General features: G+C 38.5%; 1 protein-coding gene and 1 pseudogene across 2 annotated transcripts; both read left to right on the plus strand.

The window, feature by feature from the left end:
* The first annotated feature begins 5,964 nt into the window (after positions 1-5,964).
* LOC147609899 (cytochrome P450 734A1-like) lies at positions 5,965-7,565 on the plus strand (annotated as a pseudogene). Its single transcript, XR_015264191.1, has 2 exons — positions 5,965-6,488; positions 7,065-7,565. The product of XR_015264191.1 is annotated as a cytochrome P450 734A1-like (transcript).
* LOC147609900 (cytokinin hydroxylase-like) lies at positions 7,565-9,320 on the plus strand. The gene is made up of 3 exons (XM_086787172.1): positions 7,565-7,801; positions 7,892-8,282; positions 8,382-9,320. Exons 1-3 carry the CDS (start codon positions 7,566-7,568, stop codon positions 8,805-8,807), a joined length of 1,053 nt encoding a protein of 350 aa, XP_086643298.1. The 5' UTR covers position 7,565; the 3' UTR covers positions 8,808-9,320.
* The last annotated feature ends 5,744 nt before the right edge of the window (positions 9,321-15,064 follow it).

The raw sequence follows: 15,064 nt of genomic DNA on the forward strand, positions 1-15,064 counted from the left end.
ATCCCACATCATTTCCACATTCACGCACATCTTCCCACATTCATTCACATCATCCCACATCATTCACATCATCCACACATCAATTCACATCCATTCACATCTTCCCACATCGTTCCCACATTCATTCACATCATCCCATATCATTTCCACATCATCCACACATCAATCCACACGTCCCACACATCAGTTCTCATCTCTCCACATCATTCCACACATCCCACACATCACTTCTTATCTCTCCACATCATTCCACACATCAACGAAATTAAAATTATAGTTTCTCTACTTTTTATACTGACACGACTTTCTAAGTCTCGGCCATTACTTGGCTCAGAGTGAAGGTAACTTTTTCTCAACGCAATTCAATTAAATCTAAATTCCGTTCACTTTAGGATCCTCGATCCTTTCAAGTATTCCAGATTCCTTTCCCAGGGAATCTAGGAATAAATCAGTCACAATTTTTTATGTTCATTCAACCACGCATGTTTCTAGTCTTTTTTTCAGGGGGTTCCTTTTCCCGTTCAGAATGTACCCAAGATTCTATTTTTCAAGAATCTAGGCATATATCCCATAATTCCAAAAGTTAATGTGTTTCTAATTCCTCTTTCTGATTAAAATTTATCCATGTTTTCTCGATGCATTCTTATGAATATTTTGACATTCTTTTTTGAATTTTCCCAAAATAAAATATGCTCAATATTCTTCTTTTTCAATAAAAGACGACTTCATGGGATTTACAAAATCAATTACACCCATATTTTCTCTTTCAGCATAGAACATTTATGCACCCAAACTAATTCATTTTTATCTAAATAAATCAATTCCCATAATTCTCATAAATTAAATGAATCTAGAAAATTTGTGCATAACCTTCTTTATTTTTCTGACAAATGAATAATGCTCAAAACTCCACTTTTAACATAAAATTTATTTTGCATAAATTCATTCTCTAATGATATAAATTTTTTCATAACCTCCCCGCATTTTCTATGAAATGATAATGATTAAAATTCCACTTTTAGCATAAAAATTATTATGCATAAATTCATTTTCTAATGCTATAAATTTTGCTATAGCTTCCCCACATTTTCTATAAATTGAGAATGCTTAAAACTCCACTTTTAGTATAAAAATTAATTATGCATAAAATTCATTTTTTTAATGATAAAAATTCTACCATAGTTTTCCCACATTTACTATGAAATGAGAATGCTCAAATTTCCTCTTTTAATATAAAAATTAGTTTATGAAAATCCTTCATTTTCTAATGGTAAAATTTTGCCATAGCTTCCCCACATTTACTATGAAATGAGAATACTCAAAAGTTCACTTTATCATGAAATTTAATTTATGCAAAAACCTTCATTTTCTATTGATAAAATTTTGCTATAGTTTCCGCGCATTTACTATGAAATGAGAATGGTTAAAATTACACTTTTAACATAAAAATTAGTTTATGTATAAACCTAAGCTTAAACATAAACATTAATTCATCATAATCAAGAAAAGCATGGTTTTTAAGTGGAAACCCATAGAATAAAATGCTTCCCAAGCATAAGGGAGGTTGGGAAGAAGAACAACATTAAAAAGAGAGCATAAACAATATTTTTTAGGCTTACCCTTGGTTTGCTTGATTCTTTACCTTTCAAAAATTGTGTAGCCCTCATGGAAGAGGCTTGGCCACCAAGGGGAAAGGGTAATCTTCAAGAGAAGAAGAGGTTTAGTGAAGCCCCAAAGCTTCACAATGGAGGTCCAATAAAGAGGGAAGAGGAAAATACACTAAACTGAAAATTACACTAGCATAAAGTTACTCCAATATGAAAATACAAAGGATTGGGGGTCTATTTATAGAGGTGATGGAGGCCACCAACCAAGCCCAATTAGGATCTATAGGCTTCCATCTTCAGTGATCCATTTTGGATAAGTTTTAGTCTAGTTTTTGCCCACTTTTTGATCTAGTTTGGAAGAGGAGAGAGGAGAGAGGAGAGATGAAATATCTAGCCACTTTATGATATTTTTGAATTAAAAATTACCTCCTTGATGTGATTTCTAGGTGCCTCCTTCATGAGCCCCCTCCCCGCTGCCTGAGGTGTCAAAATTCCATTTTTATACTAATAAATCACATTTTTTTACTAATAAATCCCAGTATTAGTCAACTCTTCACATCTTACGTGAGAATTTACTCATTTTTGGGGGATTTTATTGTAAAAAAAGTTGATGTTTTGCATATAAAATTGATGTTTTACATCACGTTGATGCACAATATCAAACTTTCATAAAAGTTGATGTTTTGTATCAAGTTGATGAAAAACATCAACTCTTACCAAAGAAGTTTTTACTCAGCATTAAGATTGGCCGTAAATATTGTAGCTAAAACATCCTTACCATGTGTAGTAACCAGTAGGATTCGAACCTAAGTCCCTGCCTGATATTTTATATAAAAGTATTTTGGAAAGTATAAACTTTTGTTTCTTAAAGTGAGCTTTTTCATGCTTTCTAAACTTATTTAATACCTAAAATTACCATTTACGCCCTTTTTGTCACATCTTCTTTAGAAATGAGTGTGTAATCATTTTTTAAAATTAGACAACTTTTAAATAGCTTATTCATGATATTTTAAAATTCATCTATACGTAACGAACTCTTTTTAAAAAAGTATATGTTATCAATTAAGAAATTTTTATACTCAAGAGCTTCAAAATGGATTTTAATACTACTCTCATCAAGAGCCAAAATAGGGTTTTATAATTAAGATAATAACTATATCAAGATAACACTTTTGTAATATAATAATATAAATAGTTTTTTTATAGTTGCACTCTGTAGCACATCCTCAATCATGCTAACATGGTAGATAACCGTTTTTTGAAAACTTATTGTTAGATTTTCAATTATAATCTCAAAAAGTAAGCAAAATGAAGTCTTTTTTTTTCATGTCAGTTTTTTTAAGAAACGTGTAAAGTGCCCAAAATATTATCATTTTTTGGCAGTGTTATATGCATGCGTAGACCACTTTTTAAAAAGAGGTAAAAAACTGAACTTTTTTTATGGTATCTTTGAAAGATGCCAAATGTTTCTCGTTTTCACGAAATATTACCTATTTTGTCCGCAATGTTCTACTTTGTGGGTATTCCATTGTTTTTGTAGAGAGCAATACTTGAGCCTCCCCCCCATTGAAGCTAGCTCGTAGATTGGACACCACTTTAGCTCGCATGTTATGCACATTTTTGGAATTGTATAGATCTTTTTTGCACCTATTTCAGGCATGTATAGTCTGCTTGCATATGCGGAAACTTTTTTGTATACAACATTTATCGTATAAGGATTGATATTCAACAATTGGTAACAATGTATCTTTGTGGTTTGATATCCAGTATTGAAACTTGATTTTCTATCAATGCATCTCTATTTGCCTTAATTATTTAAGTTTGTGTAAATCTTCAATGCAATAAAGTCTTGACATATTTGGCATAATGGTGTATCTAAGTACCTAGAGGCACCATTATGCAAAAAACATTTATTCCTGCATCCATTAGAAAAATCATCAGAACGACAGTCGAAATTTGTTTGTGTCCGTCAAAATTTATGGCGAGAAATTGCCTATGTTCGTTACTATATGTGTCGCACAATAAACATTGGTATATACGTCGAAATGAGCATCATAAACGATTCATTTTTGACGTTTATTTTGACATTTATTGTGACATCGATTTCGACGCTTGTTTGGACGATGTTTCTGACGATTTCATAGAAGCGACGTTTTTTTCGACGTACATATAAACGATCGTAAATTTTACAAGAAATTCTTTTTCGTCACAAGAAACGTCGGTATTTTCTTGTCTTGTATTGAATTATCAACCAATCAAAAGTTTTCAAAAGTTCTAAAATTTTCAACTCTCCTACAAATTGCATAGAGGTAGCTCCTATGCATATCTCAACAAATCAGAAATCATATGATTCCACCCCAAAAATTCTTCTTTTTGCCTTGACAGCAAATTTCAGCAAAAAAGTAGATAAAACACGACTCAAGATTCTTCTACAAAATTTCATGACTCTTTTAAAGTCTTCTTCAACACATTATTACTTAGATTATTTCGGCACCAAGGAATTATTTTGCGAGTTATCTTCTATGTTGGACACATTTCACGATTAAAGCGTAACAAGTGGTTTACGAAATGATGTGCCATGCTAATTAAAGTGTAATAGGTGGTAATACACGCCATGTTGGATGATGTGTAAAATGATACTCTCATCAAAGTGTAACAAGTGGTGAGTGTATATTGTGTTTGTACCTATCAATGTTTCATATCGGGATTAATTGTTATGATAGCAATTAATTAGAACAACTAACGTGTTTACGTTTGTGAGATAGGTGATGAGAAGTACATGAGCCGCATATGGAGGATCTTGTGTATATTATCTCGGATTATTATTACTCATATGAGTTATTTTTGCTGGCCATGTGTCAAATGATTGTACATATTATTCATGCATGCTTATGCGTGGTGTTGCTATATTACTAGCACATATGTTAGAAGAGTTTTTGTTATTTTACACATTGTGTGAAAAGACAATAAGTGGCCTCTATGTGGTAACAAAGCATCCATAATTCTCACTAGTCCCAATTGAGCCATTCTATTGAATTTTGGTCGCTCAACAATTTTGTCAGGCCACTCCAGAAGTCGTGAAGTAGCCAAGACCTCACCTGCCATAGAATTGAACTGCAATATGAAGGCTTGCAGTTAGGGTGTGCCAAGACCTCCTTCCACGAGAACTGCAATATGAAGGCTTGCAGTTAGGGTGTGCCAAGACCTTCTTCCACGAGATCATCAAATGAGAAACGAGAGGTGAAGCCACCACTCGAACCTATTGGGAACCATTCACTACATCCGGGGATTTAATATTCACGTGATCACAAGATTTTTTGTGATAATAACACATGTGAACAAGTTATTCACATGTTCTCCTGTTACCGTTCATAAAATAACAGGTCACTTGCCATTTGGGAACCCCTTAAATGCTTGGCTACACATGGGAATAATCTTTTCACATGTTCTCATGTTACCATCTTCACATAATAGCAGGTCAGTGGCCACCTAAGAAAATTTTTTATGCCCGACAAAGATAATTTTTTTAGGCCCTTGTGAAAGCTTTGTGAATATAACATGTGATCACAAGATTTTTTGTGTTATTAACATATGTTATTAACATGTTCACATGTTTTCGTTTACGTCAGTGAAATCCCTGACTACATCTCACCGTGTGCCATCAATCCTGGTATTACCATGCACAAGTGTGACCTCCTCTATGAGGGCCTTAGCCATTACCACCCATGGCTCTTGAGATACACACATATCTGTGCCATGTTTTAGAAATGATATGCCCTTAATCTTTTTCTTGCCTTTATTGAGAGGAATTGGTACTAAAATTGCGCGCCACACATCCTTTATTATACCCAAGAGGCTTTATACCCAAGAGGCTACGCCCTTAATCGAGGGGATGCCTTAGATTATTCGTTAGGTGTCACTAAAAGCCCTTAATCGAGTGGTTTTAAAAAATGAGTAGAGGAGCATGTTTATTCGAGGGGCTGACTTGGATTTCGTTAGGTGTCACTAAAAGCCATGTTTCGTTACGGCCATCGTAAATTCGATGGCAGCTTTAAATGTAACCTTGTCATTCTATAACTTTGCCCCAATAATTTTACCTAGCCCTGAATTTAAAGGTTCAAATTTTTGAAGTTTACTTATAAAACCGATTAATCTATGCATTTTTTCAATAAAAACTGGTTGGGCTTGAAAGTCATCCTTTTTTTCACTTGTTAAAAAGAAAGTTTATTTTTGACACTGGCCCAACGATATTTCGTGGGTCATTATAATGTTAATAAGTCTCCCTCTGAATGCAAGAAGTGAGCATGTGTGGGTCCTATGGCCAAGTGAGAGGAAGCGGCCAAGAAGGCAACAAGAGTTTGAGTGAAAATGTCCGACATCTTCTTTGACATATTGAGCAGGATGACAGCACGGGTGACGACCTCGGATACTGATAGTTTGCAGCTCTATAAGACTAGCGCGCGCGCATTCCCCACACACACACACACGATAACACAGAGAAGAGAGAAGGAAAACCCAGCTTGTGGACAGAGAGAGAGAGAGAGCGCTCTGAACCCACGCTTGCGGAGACGACGATGGGATTTGCGCTGCCCGAGATCTGTTACCGAGATGTAGTGATTTCGCTGCTGGTGGTGCTGGGCGCCCCCCTTGTTTACACGCTGTGGACGAGCGTGGTGGTAGGCATGTGGTGGCGGCCTCGGCGCATCAGGCGGGTGTTTGAAGCGCAGGGGGTGAAATGCATGCCCGGCCGCTTCCTGTATGGCAACCTCCCAGAGATTGTGGCCATGTGCAGCGATGCCCGCTCCCTCCCCATGCCTCATCTCTCCCATGACATCGCCCCCCGCATCCTGCCCCACTACTACAACTGGCCCAAAACATACGGTAAGCTTCATTTTCTTTTCACTTGATCAGATAGATATTACTCTCGGTTGTCACCCTGCCCAACTCGTAAATAGGGCATGCAACCATCTTAACAATGGGTGGAGAGTCTCATCTTGTCATTTTTTTCCTCTAGTTCCTGGTCATCCTTGAGAATGGCTACCCTCTTGACTTCCTTGTTTCTTCTTCTTTTGCTCCTTGACCTTGTAGGGTTTACTCTCAGTTGGTTGCTTCTCCTCATTTGCTTGTTTATTGACGGCTTGCTGTCTTGTTATATGGCTTCATCATTGCTCACCATCACTGGGGGCTCACTCAGTCCAACCCCCATCTACTGATTGATATTGTTCACTGAATAACTTCCAATTATTACAAGTCCACAATGTTAGATATGGATAGGAATCTCATCGCTTCAAGACCTCATGAAATAGGGGGATGTTTGACAGTCCAAAGTTGTGTCCATAGCTCAATGTTCCTATAATCCACACACCCCTCAGCTCTAGCCTCTACACACACACACACACACTCACACACATGCACATACACAGTTTTCTTATTGTTGCTGGTTTGCTATCATGACAGGTGAGCTCTTTGTGCATTGGTTTGGTTCTCAAGCTCGACTCATCCTAACAGAAGCTGACCAGGCCAAGGAAATATTGTCCAACAAATTTGGGCATTATTAGAAGAATCGTGCAAGGCCTGATACTAGAGACTTGGGGGGAAATGGGCTGACGGCTTTGGAGGGAGAGAAGTGGGCTCAACATCGGCGCATCATGAACCCAGCCTTCTTTCTTGAGAAGCTGAAGGTAGCCTCAACTTCTAATATATGCAGTAAGTTCTGTGATGGCGATAAGATTCATGTTGTCTGCCATGATATGTGACACATAACATTTTCCATAGCATGGGACACATAACATATGCCATTATATATGACACATAGCATGTGACATTACATATGAAATGAAATTATCTGATTTATATTACTTGTGTTTTGAGGGTGACTGGAGTGCAACATTGTGAATACCTTTTCATGCAAGGGTTTATTGGGCCTAACATCATGGTTGGGATCATGTACACTAGTCCATGGCTCCTACGATGGCCAGGTGTACGGTTGCAATGATGGAAAAATGGGAAGCCCGAGTGGAGAAAGAAGAGGAGATTAATGTTCATGCAGACTTTAGAGCTCTGACAGCTGATATTATTGCTCACACTGCATTTGGGAGCAGCTTCACAGAAGGCAAGCAAGTGTTTGAAATGCAGCATGAGCAGCAGATCCTCTTAGACGAGGTCAATCGCACTGTATATATCCCTGGATCAAGGTGAGAAGCTGAGAGCAGAATTAATGGCTTTCCAGTTCTCAATGTCCAGAATGTTCTAAACATATGCTTTTTGACCTTTCTTTGAGGCAGATTTCTCCCAACTGCGCGAAATCGGTACCGCTGGAAGCTCCGCAATAGAATTGCCAAGGTCCTTGGCCAACTCATTGAAAAGCGCCTAGAGTCCTCTGATATTGGTCGTGGAGACATGTATGGCAACGATTTGCTTGGCCTGATGATGGCTGCTAACAAGGGAGAGCTCCAGGGAAACCAGAAGAACCTGAGTATGGGGATCGGTGAAATCATTGATGAGTGCAAGACCTTCTTCTTTGCAGGGCATGAGACGACATCAACGTTGCTGACTTGGACATTTCTACTGCTTGCAAGCAGTCCGGAATGGCAAGAGCGTGTTAGGGAGGAGGTGCATGCGGTGTGCGGGACAACAGAGCTACCGACAGCCGAGTCGGTAAACCATCTGAAATTGGTAAGTGGCAGATGATCAGATGATCAGCCTAGTTGACCGTGGCTTGAAAAACAAGAAAAACTGAGAATGTAATGGCTAACAAAGCATCTTTGCTTGCAGGCAGGTATGGTGCTGAATGAGGCACTGAGATTGTACCCTCCAGTAGTGGCCATGTTTAGGAAAGCAGGCACTGTTATGAAGCTGGGGAAGATCGAAGTCCCAGCAGGGACGACGTTGGTAGTGCCAATACTTGCTTGGCACCATGACCAGCGGTATTGGGGTCCGGATGCTAACGAGTTTCGTCCTGAGAGGTTTGGGGGGGGTGTTGCCAAGGCAAGTGCAGTGGCTGGGGCTTTTATGCCATTCTCCATGGGGCCACGCAGCTGCATAGGGCAGACATTTGCCATGCTCGAGGCCAAAGTGGTGCTTTCCTCCATCTTGCAACGTTACAGTTTCTGCGTCTCCCGTAACTACCGCCATGCCCCCACCACTGTCTTCACCATACAGCCCCAATTTGGAATGCCGCTGATCTTTGAAAAGCTCTAAAAATCAACATATGAGTGCAAACTTTATAGGTACATAATAATAATAGAACTATTCTGTCGAAGGTTACATACCATCTTGGATCTATGAACCAGAATGCGAAACACCTGGGGTATAGATCAATGTGAAAATATACGAAGAAGTAATCAATGAAGGCCCGACGCCCACAAGCAAAAGTGAAGAAGAAAAAGATTGTTGTATTTCTCTATCAAACTATTAAATCTCTAATAGATCCGGCTAAATGTTAATATCATTGATGTAATCAATTATAGCACGTAGCTTAGGATGCAACTAGGGTGAAGCACAACACTTTACTAAAAATTGCCGGGAAAAATGTTTTCATGCATTCCACATTTCATCTCATGCATATGCATTAGCAAATCCTAAATCCTCTTGATTTTCCATTTGAGAAAATGGGGGGAATGTAGGAATGTCCGCCTGTGAGTGTGAACGGTTGTTGCCACCCGGTAGATCTCAAATGTGTCATGCAACATCATGCACGATCTATATATGTAACTCCTCATACGATAATAAAAAACATGCTAGTTTTCCTATATCGCGTCTCTACATTTATGGCGGTACAACATGTGCACTACACAATCTTGGGTGTTCCTCTTCTCATCAATACTCTGTGTGCAAAAATGTTTACCCTCCAACCACAAAGCATTAAATATTGTGCACTCTACCAAGACAAAAAAAAATTATAAATACCTCAAAAAAATATTCTCAAGTTTAACATACTAAAATATGATTGAGAACACAAGTATGTTTACCTTTTTGAAGCATCCTTGGGTATACTCCCACTACTCCAATGTGATATGCATGTTTTCATCTTGCGCCACTCTCTCCATCTCCTCATGTAGCCAATCTACATCAAGATCCTTGGGAAGTGATCGTAGGTGCTCAGGGTATGGCACACTACGTCCATGGCGCTTACGGAATTCTGACCTTCCACTTTGTCTTCTTGCCTTTTCATCCTCATACTTTGCCACCCATCTTTTGAGTCACATCACTATTAAGCACACAACAGGTATTAAACTTACTATGCATCTCTGTATCCATGACTTTGGTCTTTCCCTTTCCTTGAGGAACATGAGAGGTCATCCTTAAGTCTTCTTCATTGCTCCATAAGTGAGGGAGAGAGGGATCCATTTCAGCAAGGTATTTTGAGATATAAACAAGTGAAATTTGTACCAACTAACTCTCAATCATACTACCTTCTGGCTTTGCATTTTGCCTTACAAAATCCTTCAAGGTCTTCATGAAACACTCAAGAAAGAACATCCATCGAGCATGCACAGTGCCACATATGGCAATCTGATCAATTAAATGAACCATAAGATATAGTTGGCTTGTGAGAATTGACCGTGGGAATGTCTCCTCCACCAAACAAACCACCTCCACCGCCATGACCCTTGCATAGTCAAGTATACATGGATCGATTTCCTTTGAGCTCACATATCTACAATGCGAAACAATAAACAAATCATTTTGAGAAAAACGTGTGTAGAAAATTGACGAGGATGAGGGTTTGGGGTACAAACCTCACAAGCTCTCCCATCTTATAAATCGTCTCTCGCACTTTGTGGGATGCACAATTGGAAATGCTTTTAGGAAGAATAAACTATAAACATTTATACACCATGATTAGATACATCATGATTGAACAAGTTAAATATGTACAACTTCAATGTTTCACTTACTTGAAGCATCTTGTGTCAATTGTGGGACTTCAAGCCATATACTTGCTTAACACCTCTCTTCTTTGTCTTTGTGAAGGCACCTTTTAAACACCTCATGCACCCCGTTGGAGTACCGAATGTAGTAATGGCATCTTTCACCAGCTTCTCCTCCTTCTTTTTCAATATCCAAGGTGCTTGTGGTAGAATTGTCTTCCCATTTGGTCTCTCTCATGGCCAAGCTCTTTGCATCCTCTCTATGCTTTGTAAATCCTCTCTTACAAGAATCAAGGAGTCCTGTGTTCCTCTCAAGTGCTCCCAAATGTTAGATGCGACATTCTTGAAGATGTGCATTGGATCAAGAAGATGAATGATTTTGAGGCTCGTCCAATATGGTAGGCGAAAGAAGATAGAGTACCTTATCAAATAACAACAAATATTAAGAGGATTATCTTTTCATCCAAAGCTTGTATTGGAATTCTATGTCAAAGATATATTACCTATTCATGTCGGGGGAGGAGAACTTTCCACTCCATTCCATAATGCCTTCCAATCTCCCATGCTTAGTGGATGTGGAGGGACTCCCATCCAAGAACGAATAAATTTGGGATGATGATGAGGGAGAAATCGATGATGATTCTCATATATCACTTTCTTCAAGCTCTCTGGCCTAGATGCCACCAATGATGGACCACAAATAGGACATGCATGGTATCCAGATGTGAAGAGACCTAAACAACATAGACATTCAAGCATGTTAAAAAACAATACAATGATAATAAAGAATCATCATGAATAGAAACCCATTTGACTCACCTGAACACTCGCCACCATAACCTGGAAAGTCGTGCATCGTCCACATCAAGATGGCCTTCAAGAAAGTCTCGTGAAGATGGAGGACGACATATGTCATGCACATGGATACCTCTACAAAGTATCTCAAGCTCATCAATCAAGGGCTCAAGATATATATCCATATTCTTTACCTTATGTTTCCCAGGAATGAGAAGGGATAACATGACATGTCCTTTGTTTATTGCCATGGATGGAGGAATGTTGTAATTCACCACTACCCACTGGCCATATACTATATGAGGTGCTCTTGATTCCAAAAGGATTAATACCATCCATACCTAATCTAAGTCTCAAACGTCTAGGCTCTTCCTTTCAGCTTGGCCACATTTCCTCGATGTGCTTCCATGCAGGAGTGTCTATGGGAATTCTCATCTTTCCATCATTGGATCGATGAGAGGAATGCCATGACATGAGCTTTGCAATATATTTGCACTTGAACATGTGTTGGATGCGAGGAATGATGGAAAAATGTCGCAACACCTTACGCGGCACATGTAGACCTTTAAGGTCCTCTCGATATCTTGGCTCGCCACCACAAATAGGACACTCTTGAGCCGCCGCATGTATCCCACCGAAGAGAACACAATCATTGATACATGCATGGATGCGGGTATAATCCAAGCCTCCAAGAGATGTCACAAAGCGCCTTGCTTGGTTTCTTGAGGTTGGCAATTTATTCTCCTTTGGAAGCATCTTCGACAAAATCCTATCGATAAAACAATCAAATACATTATTATAGAAAATAATTTCTTCTTATATATCTATAATGGAAGTAGACAATTTATGAAAGTAGAAAACTCACTTGAGAAGTGCATTCAAACTTGCATTGCTCCATCCATAGATTGTTTACAAGTTGAGCAACTCGAGAGCAGCGCGTAGAATGGAATATATGCATCTCTCAAAAAGTGAGGTCGAAGCTGCATTATAAAGGTGATCAATTTCCATGGCTTTTTCATTACTACGCTCATTGGCAAATAGAGCACGTACCATATCTTCTAAAACCTCCTCCTCCAACATCTCATGAGGAAAGGGTGATGGGCTTATATCTCCATCATTCCACCACTTCTACGTTTTGTAAAGCCTCTGCTATTTCTCTGCGATGCTTGGCCTCTTGACGTGGCCTGTGAGTTAACATAGAAGGGTGCGGCGCATTATTCTACACACGAGTATTTCAATGTGGTGAGAATACTAATTCTTAATTAAATTTTTACAATATAAGCAAAGTATACTTACCATTGACCCCGTCGGTTCCCATTTTCCATACATTGAAATGTGATTCATCGTAATGCTATGTTGTCGACGCATACATCCTCAATAACGATCACACATACATTGTATTTTTTGTTGCAACCAACGATCTAGATTTTGAACACGAAGGGACTCATCATCACTAGAAGAACTGATTGATGAAGACATCCTGCATATTCAAAAAAAGAATAAATAATTTTCATCTTTCTATGTGTGTTTAAAAACTATTCTGTTTCGCGTCTATTAGTGCATCCATAAACGCATCTGTACATGCGTCTAAATGCACATCTATAAACGTGTCTACTCTGCATAATAGATGCATATACAGATGTGTTTATAGATGCGCATTACGAAAAAGACCGAAAATTAAATCCGAGAGTGTTTTGCCAGTATTTTGACAAAACGCACTTCTTCCCCAAAAAGTATCCCGTCCTATTTCTAATCCTCTCACCCTCTCAAGCTTCTAACCCTATCTCACCCTCTCAATCTTCATCACCAGGCTGCAAATCTACTTTACAAAAGACTGTGGAATAAGAGTTTACCTTGGTACATACCTTAAGGTTGTGTGTCTCTTTCTCTTCTTCTTCTTCTTGGTCCTTTTCTTCTTGTTCTTGCTCTTGCTCTTGCTCTTACTCTTGCTCTTGCTCTTGCTCTTGCTCTCTCTTCTTCTTGAACCCTATTTTTCTTTTGTAAAAGACAATCAAGTGTTTATATAGCTCACTTTTTTTTGTTGTTGCTATTTTATAGATTTTTACCTCAAAAATCACAAATAACCAAGGTAGGCCTCTTGGTTTGTTTATTATATTTTCTTCATATTTGATTACTAATGTTTTGTATGTATGAATTACTAATCTTCTTAATATTTTCTTGGTTTGTATGTATGCATCTTTTGCTCACCCTTTTGTTGGTTTTTAAGGTCCTCTAATCCTCTCATTCAACATCACGAAAAAGAGGTAAGTGATTTTGTATCTTTCCTCTATTATTATTGCATCCTTGGGTGCTGGGGTTTTTCTTTGTAGGTTTACCCATCAGCTTTATGCATAATGCTTTATGCATAATGCTCATGCATGCTTTATGCATAAGGCCTCATGCTTAAGGCCTTATGCTTAAGCTTTATGCTTTACGCATAAGCCTTATGCCTTATGCTTTAAGCTTTATGCATAAGCCTTATGCATAAGCTTTATGCTTTATGCTTAAGGACTTATGCTTAAGCTTTATGCATTATGCATGCGTCGAGCAGCCATTGAGGCTCATCTCTTGACTACTGTAGAACCTTGAGGCTTAGCGATTCAAAAGCCCTAATCTTATGTGGTTTAAGCTTACCAACACAAGGAGAATTCCTATACAAAAACCAGCACAGCAGAACTCGTGCGCCGGCCTGCTCAGAGATCAATGCCGCGGCTGAGTGAGATGCAAACCAACAATTGGCTATATGAAACTAAGCGCCCAGAGATGTTCTTCAATTTCCTAGTTGAAATCACGCCTCCACAAGCAGCTGGAAGACCTCCATTGGCTGGGGGTAGATGAGATGCACTCAAAGAACACTTTTTTGACCTAGTCTACACCTTGCAAGTTGCCTAGCTCTAGATACCATGTTGAAATTTGTGGTGTTTATGCTAGATCAAGATGAGTGGAGGAGAGACACCCACAAAATACAAGAACACATCTTGTTTATTAAGTTTCTTATGCATACAACTTGGCCTTTGCACACTACATAATGCCTTCTAGCTTCACCTTTAAATAGGTAAGCTAGTGGACCATAAGTCCATTTACACACACACCCTTCTCCTACCCTTTTACATGACCTTAGTCTTTTAATAATTAGGTTGTGTTTCATGCTGATCGAATTGACCCAAAGTAGTGGTATGTTATACAAGTGTCCCTTGATTCAAATCATATCTTTCAAGATCAAGATGTGGAGGCCGAATCTCTAGATGAGGTGTAAGTACTACCTCAAATCGGCTCATTGGAAGAAGATGATGAAGAAAACATCTTGGACGGGGCCGATGAAGAGCATGAGGAACATCAATCGGTAGAAGATGATAAGTCACCTATCAATCATGGGGCGATTCTTAATTAGATCATGATAGTGATATTGATATTGATATTGATATAGAACCCCATATTTTCATTGAGCTTTCATTAGATATAAACATTGATGAAGCAACACATATGGATATATTACAACATAGGATAGATTCATGATCTTGAGATTAGTTCGCTTCTCAAAAGTTTTCAACTACCTTTTTTTTGCTTGAAACATGGCTCTAAGGGTTTTAATGGATGATGTTTTAAAACTGATATATCATTTTCTGTGTGCATATGACATGTATTTTCATAATTCAGCATCCACAATAACTCTCTGGAATTTCATACAGCGAAAATAGCAGCGTTATCTTCTCTGTTCAGCAACAAAATCACAGTGTAGCAGTGAAATTTTGCTACTAAAGGTACTGCTCATCAGTGAAATTTTGCTGA

Source organism: Cibotium barometz, chromosome 50, assembly GCF_041138505.1.
Source record: "Cibotium barometz isolate CiBa-2024 chromosome 50, ASM4113850v1, whole genome shotgun sequence".
NCBI lineage: Eukaryota > Viridiplantae > Streptophyta > Polypodiopsida > Cyatheales > Cibotiaceae > Cibotium > Cibotium barometz.

What these genes read in the sequence shown, in the direction of transcription:
- LOC147609900 (XM_086787172.1), top strand. Translation starts at nt 7,566, where the DNA reads ATGGCTCCTACGATGGCCAGGTGTACGGTTGCAATGATGGAAAAATGG. An exon ending in GTATATATCCCTGGATCAAG is followed by an intron (nt 7,802 to 7,891) that starts GTGAGAAGCTGA and finishes TCTTTGAGGCAG; the next exon opens with ATTTCTCCCAACTGCGCGAA. An exon ending in CGGTAAACCATCTGAAATTG is followed by an intron (nt 8,283 to 8,381) that starts GTAAGTGGCAGA and finishes CTTTGCTTGCAG; the next exon opens with GCAGGTATGGTGCTGAATGA.